Source organism: Colletotrichum siamense (assembly GCF_013390195.1).
Source record: "Colletotrichum siamense strain Cg363 chromosome Unknown KSG_Cg363_contig09, whole genome shotgun sequence".
NCBI classification, from domain to species: Eukaryota; Fungi; Ascomycota; class Sordariomycetes; order Glomerellales; family Glomerellaceae; genus Colletotrichum; species Colletotrichum siamense.
In genome coordinates this window covers 4,263,792-4,280,765 of record NW_023501022.1, presented here as the reverse complement: position 1 = coordinate 4,280,765, position 16,974 = coordinate 4,263,792, and the positions used below count along the sequence as shown (strand labels likewise).

General features: G+C 52.1%; 1 protein-coding gene across 1 annotated transcript; it reads left to right on the top strand.

Annotated features, from left to right (window-relative positions):
- Window positions 1-1,518: 1,518 nt before the first annotated feature.
- NPS2 (Nonribosomal peptide synthetase 2) lies at window positions 1,519-16,330 on the top strand (the record flags this gene model as incomplete). Its single annotated transcript, XM_036645722.1, has 5 exons — window positions 1,519-2,504; window positions 2,552-5,646; window positions 5,699-15,288; window positions 15,349-16,143; window positions 16,196-16,330. The coding sequence occupies 5 exons, from the start codon at window positions 1,519-1,521 to the stop codon at window positions 16,328-16,330; spliced, it is 14,601 nt and encodes a 4,866-aa protein (XP_036489026.1).
- Window positions 16,331-16,974: the final 644 nt, after the last annotated feature.

Sequence of the window (16,974 nt, the reverse complement as noted above, 5' to 3'; positions counted from 1 at the left end):
ATACAAAGTCTGGGAAATCTTGTCCCTCCCGAGATGATCCAAGCCGGACATCCTGGTTGCTAAAAAGGCTCTGAACGGGCCGTCGAAGCTTATCCCACAGCGGCGTCCGTCCCCCGATGGCGCGGCGCATTTTTTGCCAGCCATGACGCCATAAGCGCCGGATCTGCCCCTCAGGGCCCTGGATCCTCCCTTCGGTTTTTTTCTGGTAATGCCGCTCCGGGAGCATGGAGCACCTGTGTTTGACCGGCCCCAGCCCGGTGTCCAACGCGTGTGGGATGTGTGATGGAATCAAATCCCACGAGACAAGTCACAAAACTAGGGGATAACCAATGCAGACCTAGATGGTACTACCTTGTTGATGGTACAGCGACTCAATCCAAGGCAAGAGTTTTAGTCGCCCAAGCCGCCAGCAGCTGACGCCACGCCTCCCAGCCAGCAGACAGCAGCCAACGAGGCAAAGCAAGCCATCATCTGGCCAGCATTAGCTAGGTAAGGTAGCTAATTAGCTACCTTACTCTCACCTCCGGTCAGCTTCCGCCGAGAGCGAGCTCCCCCTCCCTTCGGTCTTTTTTTTTTTTTCTTTTCTATTCTTTTTTGCCCTTCTTGTACAGCTGCAAGCGCAACAGACAGCATCCAGTCATATTCACGCTGTTATTCCCGCTGTCTCTGCGGAGAGAGTACATGCGCGTAGTACCACCCCCGCGACTGCGTACCAAACTCTTCGACGGTAGCATCTGCAGCAGCAGATCACCAGCGAGCCCATATCTTCAACTTAGATTACAGCACGCCCATCATCACAGATTCTCCATACTTCACGCACGCACGCACACGCGGGCGCTATCCATTACCTGCACCAAAGTACTACCTGTCAGACATACGCACAGGTCAACTGGGGCATATCGCACAGGGCCGAGCCGTCTTGGAACTAGCCGTCTTCTACCAACACGCCGTCATCACCCACGAATGAACGAGCTCATAATTCATCATCGACAACCAAAGCTTTGGCATCCCTTCTGCATTGCGCTGCAGAATCGCTGTATGCTTCCCGCCGGCTGAGTAATTGCTGCAATCTTACAGGCCCGGCAGCCCGCAGCCGACCCCGTGTCAACCCCTCGCCTGCCCCCGTGGCATGTTGCCCAGCGCCCCAAATAAGCAAACACGCCGTTGCAGCCACCAGATCTGTGAATCATCATCCTTCTCATTGGTCGACCTGCTCCCCGGCGCGTGGTCTCTTTGACCTCCTTCTGCAGGTCCGTCTTCATCTGGCCCCGGGCGCATTGACCGTTGTGCCTGTGCCTGTTTCCGTTGAAAAGAGGGCCCGACTAATACGTGAGTCCCTTTTTGTAATGTCTGGAGACTAATGCCAGAGCTCTGCTTGCTTCGCGTACAAGCACCCATCGGACCACTCTCGCCCTCCCTCGCGCAAGAAGGGCCTTCCCTGAATCACCTCACCAACTCTGGAATAGCATCCTTTCTTCTTCAAGCCCCTCTGTTATCACCACCACCATTAGCATCACCATGAACGACAGCGAGCCTGAGCCCGAGCTCAAGCTCTCGATATTAAATCCCCACCCGCAGAGGGTCCCCGGGCCTCGTCTTCTTCACGAGCTCGTGCATTTTTCTGCAGATGATTCCATTCCCGCAATACACTCCCTTGATGCCCAAGGACGAGAATCAACATGGTCCTATTCTCAGCTCCATCGGTCTGCAGATGTGCTGGCAGCGCGCATATCTGCCGTCGCAACAAATTGGCCCAAAGACGAGGAGTTCGTCGTGCCTCTTTTGGTTCCGCAATGTCCACAACTCTACATCTCGATGCTGGCCATCCTCAAGGCAGGGGGGGCTTTCTGTCCGTTACATCTCGACGCGCCTTCGGAGCGAGTGAGGTTCATCCTCCAGGATGTTGCGGCCAAGGTGGTAATTGTCAGCCGCGATCTGGCATCCAAGATTCCTCAAGATGACCAAGAGAGGACCATTCTGATAGTGGACGAGGATGGGTTCGAAGATTCTCCTGTCCCCAAGATACCAGAGTCAGAAACAACACCTCAGCGTCTTGCATACATTATGTACACATCTGGATCCACTGGGACGCCCAAGGGTGTCGGTGTCTCTCACGAAGCAGCGACACAGAGTCTTTTGGCCCATAACAAACATATACCGAGCTTCAGGCGCTTTCTCCAGTTCGCATCACCGACTTTCGATGTTTCCGTTTTCGAAATCTTCTTCCCGCTCTTCCGTGGATGCACCCTAGTCACTTGCGACCGCGGCCGCATGCTCAACGACCTGCCCGACGTTATAAGAACTCTGCGAGTTGATGCCTGCGAACTGACTCCTACTGTTGCCGGCAGTCTGTTGCGACTGCGGCAAAACGCGTCTGGCTTGAGGTTGCTGTTGACGATCGGCGAGATGTTGACTGAAGCTGTTGTCAGTGAGTTTGGTGGTAGTGAGGAGGCTGAAAGCATACTATGGGGCATGTACGGCCCGACAGAAGCGGCCATTCATTGGTAAGTCGCCGATCCGCAATACGCAGGCCAAGACTAACACCGTGCAGCACGCTCCGACCGGAATATCCCACAACTTGCCCTGCCTCGAATATTGGTTTCCCTCTCGAATCTGTTTCATGCTTTGTTGCTGCCATTCCTGATGAAGGTACTCCTTACGAATTCAAGATCTTGCCGCTCGGCGAGACCGGTGAGCTTATTGTCGGCGGCCACCAGCTTGCAAATGGCTATCTCAACAGACCTGGACAAACATCTGCTGCATTTTTTGATACCCCCTTTGGCCGTGTCTACCGCACAGGAGACAAGGCAAAGATGAACCCAGACGGAACGATGGAGTGTCTTGGACGTATATCTGATGGCCAGGTGAAGCTTCGCGGGCAGCGCATTGAGCTCGGTGAAGTGGAACAAGCTGCCATGCGCGCAAGTGGGTGCCATAGTGCTGTCGCGATGGTATTGGCTGGTATCCTGGTCGTATTCTGCGCCATGGATGATGATGCAAATTCCAACGACCGTGTAGAAGACATCCTCGCTACTTGCGCCAAGTGGCTTCCATCCTTCATGGTTCCTGGAGATGTTGTTCTCATGACCAGTTTCCCAAGGCTACCTTCAGGCAAGGTTGATCGGAAGTTGCTCAAGAGTGATTATGAGGCCGCCAAGACATCACCACCCTTGATGTCTTCGGACTTGACCGATCCGTTGCCGCGAGAAGTTGCAACAGCCCTTTCGGACCTATTTGGCTTTGAGGTCTCGCCATCAACACAACTAGGCTCCTCAGGTGTCGACTCTCTCATGACCATTAGACTGGCTTCGGTGCTGAGGGAGAAAGGGTTCAATGTGTCTGCGACGGATGTCCTCGAATCTAGGGATGTGTCCTCACTATGTTCTCGGCTGGCATCATCATCAGACTCGACGGGAGATGCATCTGCAAAGTATTCGGAAATTCCTATCAATCAGGTCTTAGAACAGCACGGCGATCTTGACTCAATACAGAGCGATATTGAAGCTGTTCATTGGTGCACACCACTGCAGAATGCAATGCTTGCGGAAACGGCGGTCAACTCTCAAGCCTACTGCAACTGGATCGAGCTCGAAATCCCGACTGGATCCACCACTCATGATGCGGAAAAGTGGATTCGCGATGTTGCGTCAATCAACAGCATCTTCCGCTCTGGATTCATCACTCTTGGCAGAGGCTTTGCGCAAGTCGTTTTCCATCGGCTATCGGAGTCTTCCGTCAGACATGTCGAGCAGCTCAATCGGAATTTCTCCATCTCATTAGACGGGGACTTTCTCCGTCCGCTGAGAGTTCAGATCTGCAAATCGGATTCCGACGATGGTGGTTCCATCTTGTTGCAGATCCACCATGCACTCTACGATGGGTGGTCCGCCGACATGCTTCTTGAAGATCTCTCGGCTCTGGCCCGGGGCGAATCGATTAAGCCGCACCCACAATTTCAAGATGTGGCCAACTTCTTCAGTGATCCCACCACGACACGGCAGCTTGACGATGCACGCAGTTTCTGGGCGGAAAACCTGCTTGGCTGGCAAAGACATGGCTTGCCACGCCTTATATGCCGTCTTCCTGAAACGCTAGAGGTTCTGACAACGAGACGAACTCTGGATATCTCACAAGTTAACTTGGATGAAGGGGCGAAACAATTACAATGCCATCCGCAGGTCTTCTTCCAAGCAGCTCTGTCATGGCTTTGGGCTGGACTGCAGGGTCAACCTGACGTGGTCATCGGCTCCGTGTCTTCGGGTAGAACGATTCCAGTCACCAATGTTGAGCGTATCATGGGACCTTGCATCTCATCGACACCATTGCGAGTTGATTTGAGGGGGCTTGTTTCGATTGCCGATCTCATCCGAGCGATCCATGCCACCAACCGCCAGGTTTTGCAGCATGGCATCCTTCCACTGAACGAGATCAAGAAGTTGACTGGTCTAAGCCCTGGCGACTCGATCTATGATGTTCTTTTCGTTTACCAGGAATCTCTGTACAGTCAGAAGCGCACCTCTGGCGAAGTGCGGGAGATCGCCCATCAGGATTTCCTGGAAACTGGTCTACTCGTCGAGGTTGAGCCAACTGCCGACGGTCCGAGCTGCCGTATCACTCATCATAACAACGCAATCTCGATAGAGCACGCGAGTCTGCTGGTGGACCAGCTTGAGTCCGTGGTACTTCACCTTCTTCGAAATCCAAAGTCTCACATCAACACAATCATCAACAACTTCTCCCCAGACCTGAGATCAATATTCAATGACGCCCCGTCAATTTTGGATGATGTGCCTGATCTGGCTTCTATTTTTGAGCGAGCAGCAGACCTCACACCGGATGCAATTGCGGTTCGCTTCGCAACGTTGCTAGAGGATGACGCGGTCGAGACCGTGTCTTACAGCGAGTTGAACGCTTCGGCGAATAAGATCGCTCGCTGCTTGCAAGATTATGGAGCAAAGGAGGGCGACATCATCGGCCTCGTTATGGAGAAGTCGATTCCGCTTTATGCCGCAATGCTTGGAATTTTGAAGGCTGGGTGTGCATATCTCCCCCTCTTACCAAGTTCACCCGCCGAGAGAGTAAGAGCCATTTTGACGCAGGCAGATGTTACTCTATGTATCGCTGACAGCGGAGTCTCGGCCGCTCTGACGGAGGTTACGAACTGTCACTTTATCGACGTCCGCAGAACCGACATGTCGATCATCTCCTCCGACAACCTCTGCATTCCCCCCAATCCATCGCGGCCAGCCTATGTCATCTATACTTCCGGGACAACAGGCAAGCCAAAAGGTGTTGTCGTCACGCAGCTAAACATTGCGGGCAATCTTGACGTCCTCTCCCGCATCTATCCACACGCACCAACTTCGCGTTTACTTCAAGCATGTTCTCAGGCGTTCGACGTGTCGGTTTTTGAAATTTTCTTCACTTGGAAGGTTGGCGCTTGTTTGTGCTCTGGCACCAATGATACCCTTTTCGAAGACCTGGAGCGGGCTATCCGCTTCTTTGGGTGCACTCATCTTAGCATGACTCCCACCGTTGCGTCTCTCGTAGACCCGAGCAACGTTCCGGGCGTAGAGTTTTTGGTCACGGCAGGCGAGCCGATGACAACGGTCGTCGCAAAGAAGTGGACGGGGCATCTGTACCAGGGTTAGTTGATTCCCATTATTCAAGACCGTATCTGGAGGCTAACAATTTTCAGGATATGGCCCAGCTGAAACGACCAACATCTGTACGGTCAAGAAGATGAAGCCGGGCGACTTCATCGACCACCTTGGATTCTCGTTTGAGAATACCTCAACAATAGTCCTTGGCTCTGAAAGTCTGGATCCCCTGCCTATAGCGTTTGCGGGTGAATTGTGTTTTGGAGGTGACCAAGTGGCGGCGGGATACTTGGGCATGCCAGAACTCACCGATTCGAAGTTCGTCAATCACCCCCAATTAGGCCGCATCTACCGATCTGGAGACATGGGCCGTATGCTTCCCGACGGCTCGCTCATGGTACTGGGCCGTATGGACGATCAACTGAAGCTGCGCGGTCAACGTATCGACACAGGCGAAATCAGCAGCATTCTCACCACTTCTGGTCTTGCAACCTCCAGCGCGGCTGTCATCGTCAGTCGCAGCAACTCGCCCGCTGCGCAGCTTGCCGTTTTCTACGTTCCTACAGACAACGGCAATTCTGAGTACACGTCGTTGTCGATTGATGACAGACTGGCTCAAGCCAACCGCACCCTTTTTGGACTTCTGCGCTCTCGGCTGCCGGCCTATATGATTCCAACCTATCTCTTCCCTATTAGCTCCATTCCCCTTACGTCAAGTGGGAAGATCGATAGAGCTGCAATGCAAGCGTCGTTCCGCGAGTTCTCTCGTGAACACTTGGACCTAGCTGCTGGCTCCACCGAGGAGCATGACGACCAAAACTCTTGGTCTGACCAGGAAAAGACCATTGCGCTTGTTCTTTCGCAAGTCTTGAGCGTTCCGTTGGAAGACATCACGCGCTGGCAGCCGTTTGCTGCCGTGGGCCTGGACTCTATCTCAGCCATCTCCTTGGCGAGGACTTTGCGGGGTTCGTTCCCGGCCAAGATTCCCGTGTCTTTGATCTTGCGGTCCGGAAGTGTCGCTCGTCTAGCACAAGAAATCTCGACTCAGCAGACAGAAGACGATACTCAAAGCATGAATGCATCAGCTTCTATGTTTACCAATGAGTATGTTGAGGCTATCAAAGAAGACTTTGCCAAGGAAGGACAAGAGGTCTCCACCGTGTTGCCTTGCACTCCACTTCAAGAAGCCATGCTATCTTCAACAGCTGGCTCGTCCTACTCCAACCAGCTCATTTTCAAATTGAGAATCCCTGAGTCAGATATGAAGGGTTACTGGGAAGAGATGTGCCAACGCCATGCTATTCTCCGCACTTGCTTCATCACCACAAGAGAATCTCGAAGAGCCGTCGCGCAAGTTGTGCTCAGCTCGTGGACGATACCTTGGCACAATATAGAAGCAGAGAGCTTACGAGACGGAGCCGACAATCACACAAGGAACCTTCCTGGTTCTCTGAACTCGAAGATTCCCCCTGTTTCTCTCGCGGTAATCACGTCTAAGAGCAAGAGCCACCTCTCATTCGTCTGTCATCATGCACTCTACGATGGCGTGGCAATCGACGTTCTCCTCACGGAAATCGAGCAACTGGCGAATGGAAAGCCGCTGCAACTTCCAGTTGACTACCTTCCTGTCCTTCACGAAATCGTCGGTTCTCCGGACGGAACCGATTCCTTCTGGAAGACACAATTTGATGGGTTCAAGCCTGCACAACACCAACTGTCTGTTAGGTCTGCTGAGCTTGAGAGACAGGGGCCATTAGTGGTCACAGGCCTGCTCGAAATTCCTCTCAGCAACCTCCAATCAGTTTCCAAAGCTACGGGAGTCTCAACATTATCATTTTTCCAGACTGTGTGGTCTGTGTTCTTGAGCATCGTCTACAACGAAACAGACGTCTGCTTTGGCAATGTCATGAGTGGAAGGGCATTGAGTCATGAAGGCATTGATCGTTTGGTTGCGCCTTGCTTCAATACCTTACCCATCCGGATTGAGCTCCCAGCGTCGGCCCAATTTGTCACGATGCTCAGGAAATTCCAAAATCTCAACCCCCGCCTTCTGGAACGACAATTCACGCCTCTGCGCTCCATTCAGAATCAGGTTACCAGAAGTGGACTGCAGCTCTTTGACTCTCTCCTTCTTTTGCAGCAGCCTCGCTCGGAACGCGATGCGTCCGTCTGGGAGCTGGTTGAAGATAATGGAGCCATGGACGTGCCTCTGGTCTGTGAAATCACTCCAGAACCCCGCAGTGACTCTATATCCATCAACCTCCACTGCAACAGCGACCTAATGACAACAGAGGCCCTATCGAGCTTACTTCGTGTCTTTTTGCACTTGGTTGCGAATGCCGCCAAGCATCCCGCTTCCAGCGTCCCTTCCCGACAAAATCTCTCTGCAGACATCCAGGAGTTGTTAGAGAGCATCGTTGTCGACAAGACCGTAGACCAGGACGAACAAAAACCTGAGGAGGGTCAAAACGTCTCAGAAGACGAGGAGTGGAACGATTCCGAGAAGCAAATACGATCTGTCTTGGCCGAACTGTCAAAAAGTTCAGTCTCCAAGATCAGCAGACACACTTCGATTTTCCGACTTGGTCTAGACAGCATCAACGCCGTACAGCTCGCCGCAATGCTGCGGGACCAGGGTCTGCAGCTTTCTGCCTTGGACGTCATTGGGTTCCCTACCTGCGCGAAAATGGCGGCCCGCCTCGGACAGTCCACCCAGCAAGATTTTGAGCTGTATGACTTCGCCAAGTTTGAGCGAGAGGTCGGAAACACCTCCCTTGGCGACGGTATTGAGAATGTTTTGCCTTGCACGCCCTTGCAATGCGCTATGCTTAGCAACTTCATCCAGTCAGGAGGCAAAGATTACCTGAATTACATGTCTTTCGCCCTCAAGGATGAAGTTTCCCTTGATAAGGCTCGTGCGGCATGGGATTCTCTCCTCGAGCACCACCAAATTCTGAGAACCGGTTTCTTGCCAACACAACACCGCGATGCTTCGTTTGCAATGCTGCAATATTCCGCTCATGGCATGAGATTGCCGTTGGTGGTTCATGACAATGGGAAAGAATCTTTCAACGTCACGAAATGGAAGTTGGATATCGCTCACGCCGTCCTGCAAACTCTGGAAAACCCACCGTGGGCGGTTGCACTTGAGTGTCTCGACTCAGGCATCAGCATACACATCATTATGCATCACGCACTTTACGACGCGTTCTCTCTTCAGCTGATCTTGCGAGACTTGACTGTTTTCCTCCAAGGCGGTCGTCCTAGCCAGCATCCGCCAATTGACCGTGCTCTCTCAAATATAATGGCAGGCTCTGCAAAGGCGGACTCTGAAGAATTCTGGAAGCAAAAGTCGTCTGAGGTGGTAGTCAACCGATTTCCTACCCTTACTCCGTTATCCGAGCCATCTCCAGAACTTACCTCAAGTTCCAAATCTGCCAGCATTAGTCTCGAGATTCTCACCGAAAAGGCAAGGCAAGCTGATGTGTCAATTCAAATCATACTGGAAGCAGCTTGGACTCGTGTTCTTTCTGCTTATCTCGGCGAGGAGGATGTCGTCTTCGGAGTGGTCTTGTCTGGCCGCATCGACGATGAGACAGAGGGTGTTGTGTTCCCCTGCATAAACACCGTTCCTGTCATTGCGCACAATAAATCCTCCAACTCTGAGCTTTTGCAGCAGATGCTGGGGTATCACAATGAGCTATTGAAGCATCAGAACACACCCCTCGCCCAGATACAGCGCTGGCTTGGCTACCCCAATGCCCAAGTCTTTGACACTCTTCTTGTATATCAGCGGATGCCTGAAGATGGTACATTGGATTTCCCTTGGAGGACAATCAGCGACGAGGGCAACCTCGACTACCCTCTGTCCCTTGAAATTGAGCCTTTGGCCGGCGGCGAGATCCAACTTCGCGTTACCCATCGCACCGACGTCCTTCCAGCAGTCCAGGCACGTCACTTGGTAGACCAGTTCGATGCCATCTTACAGCATCTTGCTCAGAATCCTACTGGAACTGAGGACGACTTGTGGGCTAATAATCTCTCAGTGTTCTCCATTCTACCACCTCAGGAGCCGGACATTCCGTCTGAAGAGCAGTTCTTGCACCAATTCGTCGAGAGCAAGGCACGCACGCATCCAGATAAGGTCGCTTTGGAGTTTCTTACCGGGTTTCACGGCAAAACCCCGATTTCTAAGCATTGGAACTTCAAAGAACTCAACGAGAAGGGCAATCAAGTTGCCAACCTTCTCTCACATCACTCCAAAGTTGGACATACGATCGCGATTCATTTTGACAAGTGCCCCGAGGCTTGCTTCTCCATTCTCGGCATTCTCAAATCTGGCTGCGCTTTCCTAGCACTAGATCCATCTGCGCCAAAGGCGAGAAAAGAGTTCATACTCAAGGATTCCGGGGCTCTTGCGCTGCTCACCAACAATGATATCGATTTTGTTGTTGATCAGCCAATTCTTCACATCGAGGATTCAGTGCTCGATACTGCCTCTAAGGAGTTCTCCAGCCCGGATTCCCTCAGCATTCAGGACAACTCCTATTGTTTATACACTTCTGGTACCACTGGAACGCCGAAGGGGTGCGAAATCACGCACGAGAATGCTGTTCAGGCCATGAAAGCATTTCAGAGGCTGTTTGAGGGTCATTGGGATGAGACCTCCAAGTGGCTTCAATTTGCTTCTTTCCACTTTGACGTGTCAGTCCTTGAGCAATATTGGAGTTGGTCTGTTGGTATGACTCTAGTTGGAGCTCCGCGAGATCTCATTCTCGATGACCTTGCCGGTACAATCCGACACCTGGCAATCACCCACATTGATCTGACGCCAAGTTTGGCTCGCCTGCTTGACCCGGCGGAAGTGCCGAGCCTATCTAGGGGTGTTTTCATCACCGGTGGAGAGGCTCTAAAGCAAGAGATTCTCGACGTATGGGGACCCGTTGGCGTGATCTACAACGCTTACGGCCCAACTGAGGCCACAATTGGCGTCACCATGTACCAAAGAGTCCCCCACAACGGTCGCGCTTCCAACATTGGAAAGCAGTTTGACAATGTTGGTTCATATGTTCTCAAACCTGGAACTGATATTCCAGTCATGAGGGGTGCTGTCGGCGAGCTTTGCGTTTCTGGAAAGCTCGTCGGTAAGGGATACCTGAACCGCCCAGACCTAACCCAGGAACGTTTCCCAATCCTGAAAGGCTTCAACGAGCGCGTGTACCGCACCGGTGATCTCGTCAGATTGCTCCACGATGGATGCTTCGACTTCCTGGGTCGTGCTGACGACCAGGTCAAGCTGCGCGGGCAACGTTTGGAAATCGGCGAAATCAACCACTCCATCCGCACCCGAGTTAGCGAAGTCAGCGACGTCGCCACTCTGGTCACCAAGCACGGCAGTCTGGACAAAGACATGTTGGTGTCCTTCGTCAGCCATAAGTCAACAGCTAACTCCAAGGCGGAGCTGCAAGTGCTTACCGAACCCACGACGGCCGCTCTTGTGCGGTCTGTTCAGAAGGCCTGCAGAGACACACTTCCCGGCTACATGGTTCCTTCGTACATCTTCCAAGTCCCGCGCATTCCTCTGTCTCCAAACAACAAAGCAGACATCAAGCAACTCAATCAGCTTTTCAGAACTTTGACTTCAGAGATGCTAGTCCAACTGTCACCATCCTCAAGGACAACTTCAGAGCCAACCAATGAGGTGCAGCGGCAAATCGTGTCAACAGTACAGGAGTTCCTCGGCGACGACACTCCAGTCTCGCTGTCAAGTAACATCTTCGATCTTGGGGTTGATTCAATTTCAGCTCTCCGACTCTCCAGACTGATGCGTAAGAATGGTTTGTCAGGCGCGGCGCCCAGGGTCATTTTGAGAAATCCCACCCTCGGCGATCTCGCTGAAGTCCTTCAGCAGACCGATTCAGCAAGTGAGGGCAGCGGTGTTCACGAGGCACGCCAACTCATCCAGGCATTCGGCCACCGATACAGATCTCTAGCCGTGCAAGAGCTTTCTCTCCCAAGTGATGGGGACATTGAGTACGTTGCGCCGTGCACACCGCTGCAAGAGGGCATGCTCTCGAGATTTATGTCCGATCAAGACGAGGGCGCCTACTTCACTGCTTTCCGGCTGAAGCTTTCATCCGAAGTTTCCATTGAAAGGTTGAGGGTTGCGTGCGAGCAGCTTGTAAAATCCCATGCAATCCTCAGAACCAGCTTCATCCAAACGCCTGCCGGCTTTGCACAAGTTGCCCTCAAGTCTTCTGAGCTTTCTTGGAGAGACCTGAGAGCCCTTGAGCCTGCTGAAGTCGAGACACAACTGGCAAGCGCAATGCCAGGACTCATTCACAAGAACAGCCGATGTGTTTCCGATCCTCTGGAACTAATCGTAGCTCATGTGGGCGAGGAGACAATTTTAGTTGTTCACATCTTTCACGCGCTGTACGACGGCGTGACATTTGAGACAATGCTCCGTTGGGTTTCCGATGAATATTCGCAAAAAGAACACCAATCAGCCCCCTCGTTCTTGGATACCCTTGCACACGGACCGCTCGCAAATTACGATTCCAGCCGCCAATTCTGGACCGAACACCTCAGCAACTGCCTTTTTGACACTATTCCAAGACTTCAGGATGGTGATCCCTCGAGCATAATCACAAGGACGAAAACTTACTCGGCCCGCAACCTCGAAACGTTACGCAGATCGCTGAATGTCACACTTCAGTCAGTTGTTCTTGCCCTGTGGACATCTGTTTTCAAAAAGCATTTTCCCATCAATGCCGCGACCGGCGTAATTGTTTCTGGCCGGTCTATTGACATGGACCAAATTGAAAACACCATCGGTCCTTTGTTCAATACTCTGCTCTTCTACGCTGGCCTCAAGGAGGGGGACACTTGGCTATCTCTCATCCAGAAGTGTCATGAATTTAGCACGGCAGTCTTACAGTTCCAGCACGTGCCGCTGCGGAACATTCAAAAGTGGTGCACTAAGTCCAGAGGTCGGCCCAGCTTTGAAAATCTCTTCGTTTTCCAAGTCGAACAAGCTCGTTCGGCAGAGCCCTCGGGCATGTGGTCCATTATGGACGACTACAGCGTCTCTGACTATCCCCTCGCCTTTGAAGCGTCGTCAACCCCCGATGGTCAACTCCGAGTCCAGATTGTGGCACATGGAGACGTTGCTGACGAGGCCATGATGAACTCTCTTTTTGAGGAGATTGATGAGGCGATGGTGGATGTCACCTCTCGCGCAACCTACTCTCTGCCTGTCAGTGCCAATGTCTCTCGTGATGCTTCGACTGCCGCATCGCCCCGTACCCCGTTGACTTCACGACCCGAGTCCATTGACGGCGACTTCAAGGACCACGAGCTTCACCTGAACATCTCAGACTTTGAGTGGACACCCGCCGCTTTGGTGCTGAGGAAAGAGATTGCTGCTCTCTCAGGTACTTCTGAGGAAAGTATCACAGAGAACATGGCCCTTCTGGAATTGGGCTTGGACAGCATCGACCTTGTGAAACTATCTGCAAGGCTCAAGCACTCCGGTCACATTCTCACATTGTCTCAACTCATGAAGTCGCAAACCATCGCCGTCATGTCTTCAATTCTCAATCGCAACAAGCCTGTATCGGAAGACTCCAACCAGCAATCAAACTACGAGGACCTCAAGACAAAGCTCTGGAAGGCCGTGGAGTCCACTGATTTTGGGATGCAACAAGTTGAGGCCGTCTTGCCTCCCACACCGTTGCAAGAGTCCATGATTGCCGACATGTTGCAATCGAAATTCGAGCAGTATTTCAATCACGACGTCCTAGAGTTGACCGGCGGTGTTGACGTCGATAAGTTCGAGCAAGCTTGGCAACAGGTTGTTCAGAGATCGCCTATCCTGCGAACTGTGTTTGTGCAGATCGAGGACCCTTCTGTTGAGCAAACTTTTGCCCAAGTAATCTCGAAGTCCAGTCATCTTTTGGTCAACAAGCTTCAGACAGGTGATGTGACTGAAGTGCAGAGCATTGTCGATAAGCACAAGCGTAACGCTCGCGAAGCTCAAGGCCATTCGAATCTTCTGCAGCTTTCTGTCATTCTAGGAGATAACAAGTCTCTTGTCGTCTTGTCGATTTCGCATGCCCTTTATGATGGATGGTCTCTGGCTTTGCTTCATCAAGACGTCGCTGCAGCATACCAAGGCCAGCTTTCCGATCGACCGCAGACTGAGCAATTCCTTCAAAGCTTGGTCCAGACGCCGACAGATCAATCCAGAAAGTTCTGGTCGCAGTACCTCGCCAACACACGGCCATCACTGCTTTCTAGAAGGCAGCTCTCGGCTACATCATCGGGTGACCACACCTACCGGACGGAGGCTGTCTCGAGTGCTGGACTCGACCGCGTGACAGACTTCTGCAAACGGCACGCTGTGAGCCTGCAAGTTCTCGGCCAGGCTTGCTGGGCATCAACTCTTGCGACACTTCTCCAGACTCTCGAAGTTAGCTTCGGTGTCGTCCTCGCAGGGCGCGACTCGGAACAAGCCCAAGCCCTCATGTTCCCGACGATGAACACTGTGGCTGTACGCTGCGTCCTTCACGGCTCTGCCACCAACTTCCTTCGCTACCTTCAAGAAACCATGGGCGACATCGTCGAGTTCCAGAATTACCCCCTGAGAAAAGCACAGGCCATCGCTGGAGGGCGACTCTTCAATACGCTTTTCATTCTGCAGAAGAACCCCGAGTCTGGACCTGAAAACCCTCTGATGAAATCAGTCCAAGGCTCCTCTGCGACTGAGTTCGCCGTCTGCGCGGAGCTGGAAGCTACGTCAAAGAATCTCATATGGCGCATTGCCGGGCAAAATGCCTATGTGTCCGAGAAGATGACCAACCAGTTACTCCATCATCTCGACAGGGCGCTGCAGTACATCATCAGCACCCCCGAGGAGAACCTACTTCGCTTTGAGGGCGACAATGTTTCCATATGCCAGCTTCCCTCATTCCAGGCGAGGAAGGCGCCCGCTGATTCTTCTTCGAAAATCACCAAATCGGACGAAGCCACAGAGTGGACAGCCACAGAGAAGCTCCTGCGCCGGGTGCTCTCACAAGCTGCAGGGATCGAAGAGAGCTCGATCAGCAAGAGCCATACTCTCTACAACCTAGGCCTAGATTCGATCAGTGCCATCAAGGTCTCTGCGCTTCTTCGCAAGGAAGGGTTGAATCTTGGCGTCAAGGCCCTGTTGACATCGACGTCAATTCAATCGATGGCTCGGCAGGCTCAGTCAAGCACCTCCACTGAGATTCAGCAAGCCTCTGATATTCCTTCTGCTGAGTTTGAACTCCCAAGCACGATCAATAGCAAGGCCCTGCTTACCAGTGCTGGTATCGCCGAGTCTCAGGTGCTAGCAATCCTGCCTCCTCTGCCAATGCAAGTCTACATGATGTCAGCATGGCAGAACTCCGAGGGCCGAGTCTTCTACCCAGAGTTTTCCTACCGTCTTCAAGGGTCTGTGACGGTCGATCAACTGCAAGGGGCATGGTCCGCTGTCGTTGAGTCAGAGCCGATTCTCCGGACCTGTCTCGTTGCCACAGGTCAGAGGTCACTACCTTTCGTGCAGATTGTTCTCTGTCCCGATGCCGATGGACCTCACAAGCACATCGCCATGCAAGGAGAGGCCCCTACTCCAGAGTCTCACACGGAATCGTGCTGGCCCCAGGTACACCTTTCCGCAAAGCAAGAGGATGATAAATCTTGGCTGCTTCAACTGAAACTTCAGCACTCACTTTACGATGGATTCAGTCTACCAGCACTCATGCAGCACCTTCTATCCACAATTCAAGGACAAGACTCCAAGGAGGCCATGGAGCTGGACTTGTGGAGGTCGTTCCTTGGTGCTCACCATCATCACGAGGTGAAAGGCGACAATAGGAAGTTTTGGACGGAATACTTTGAAGGCATCATTCCCACCACGTCATCTAAGCCCGACGACACGACCAAATCGTTGGAGCGAGTTTCACTCCTTCGACGCTCTGCTATTTCTGGTACCGCAAACCTACAAGGCTCATGCTCCCAGGCCGGCGTGGGTCTTCCCGCCCTATTTTTCGCTGCGGCTGCCAAGACTCTTCAAAAGTCGAAAATTCTCTCACCGTCATTGAATACCAACGAGGTCGTTTTTGGCATCTACTACGCCAACCGATCTCTCGCCGAGAATCTGCAACCGACGTTCCCCACACTCAACTTGGTTCCTCTCAGGGTCCGAGTCGATGAAACTGCCAGCATCATCGCAATCGCTCAACGTGTGCAAGAAGACTTGCATCTCATCTCATCGCACTCAACCGTAGGGTTGTGGGAGATAAAGGACTGGACTGGGCTAGAGATTGACTGCTTCGTCAACTTCCTTCATCTCGGCGACGACGACAAGGAGATCCTTCAGGCAGGAAACGTCTCGTTCGAGCTCGTTTCGAATGGAGACGAGATTGAGGGCCTGACCAAGACGGATGGCAACTCGGGTCTATCATCAAGCGTCACTGCCCGCTGGTTAGTGGACAATGCAGTTCGAGACGCATTCCCAGTAAGTTGCTTCGCGAATCAGTTCATAAGATGTCTTGCTAATGTGATTATAGGATGCTGTGGACATTGAAGCGTCGATAAAGGAAGGCGCGATGGATATCGGAGTGTTTGGGTCAGCGGCAAAAGTGTCCCAGTCCTCCGCTGGCGAGCTCATCAGCGTGCTTAGTCGCATTTTGAAGGAGTTATGAGGATATTAGAATTTTCATTTTTGACAAGTTCAATTGTTACAGTTCATAGTTCACACGTTTTCGTTTAATTTGGTGTCTACCTAAGTACTTCCAACTCAGTGATTATGTCTTTCACCAAACATTTAGCCGCGGGGTGCACCATCGGTCAAGCACGGATTGGCTTTTATGACCAGCCACACACGAAGATTATGGAGGTGACGTGTGGAAAGCGGTCATGTCTAGTCCCCAACGTGCTAAGAACGAGGGAATGCACTCGAAAATGCTAGTAGAAGCTGTATGGGGCCAGTAGAAATCACAGTAGAAGAGGGCAATGATATGTCGTTTGTATGATGTAATGGAAGTAGCTGAAAAGTGCTTATAGTTGAGGACTTAACCCCTACTTAGTGGGCTCGAAACTTCCTCAACATAGTTAAGGACTCAAAATGATAGTAGTTCTACATCGTTCCATTACCGAACCCGAAAACAACCTGAACGTGTATTGAGCGAGGATCTGTGCTTTGTTTCCATATATGCCATCAACGGTTTCCTTCAGTTCTGGGGAGTCCATCTTTCTAACTGGGCCATTGGAGAGCGTGACGAAGTTTAACCTCCTCGGATGCTAACTAGCCAACCCCGTCTGATTACTTCGCTTTTAAGACTTTGAT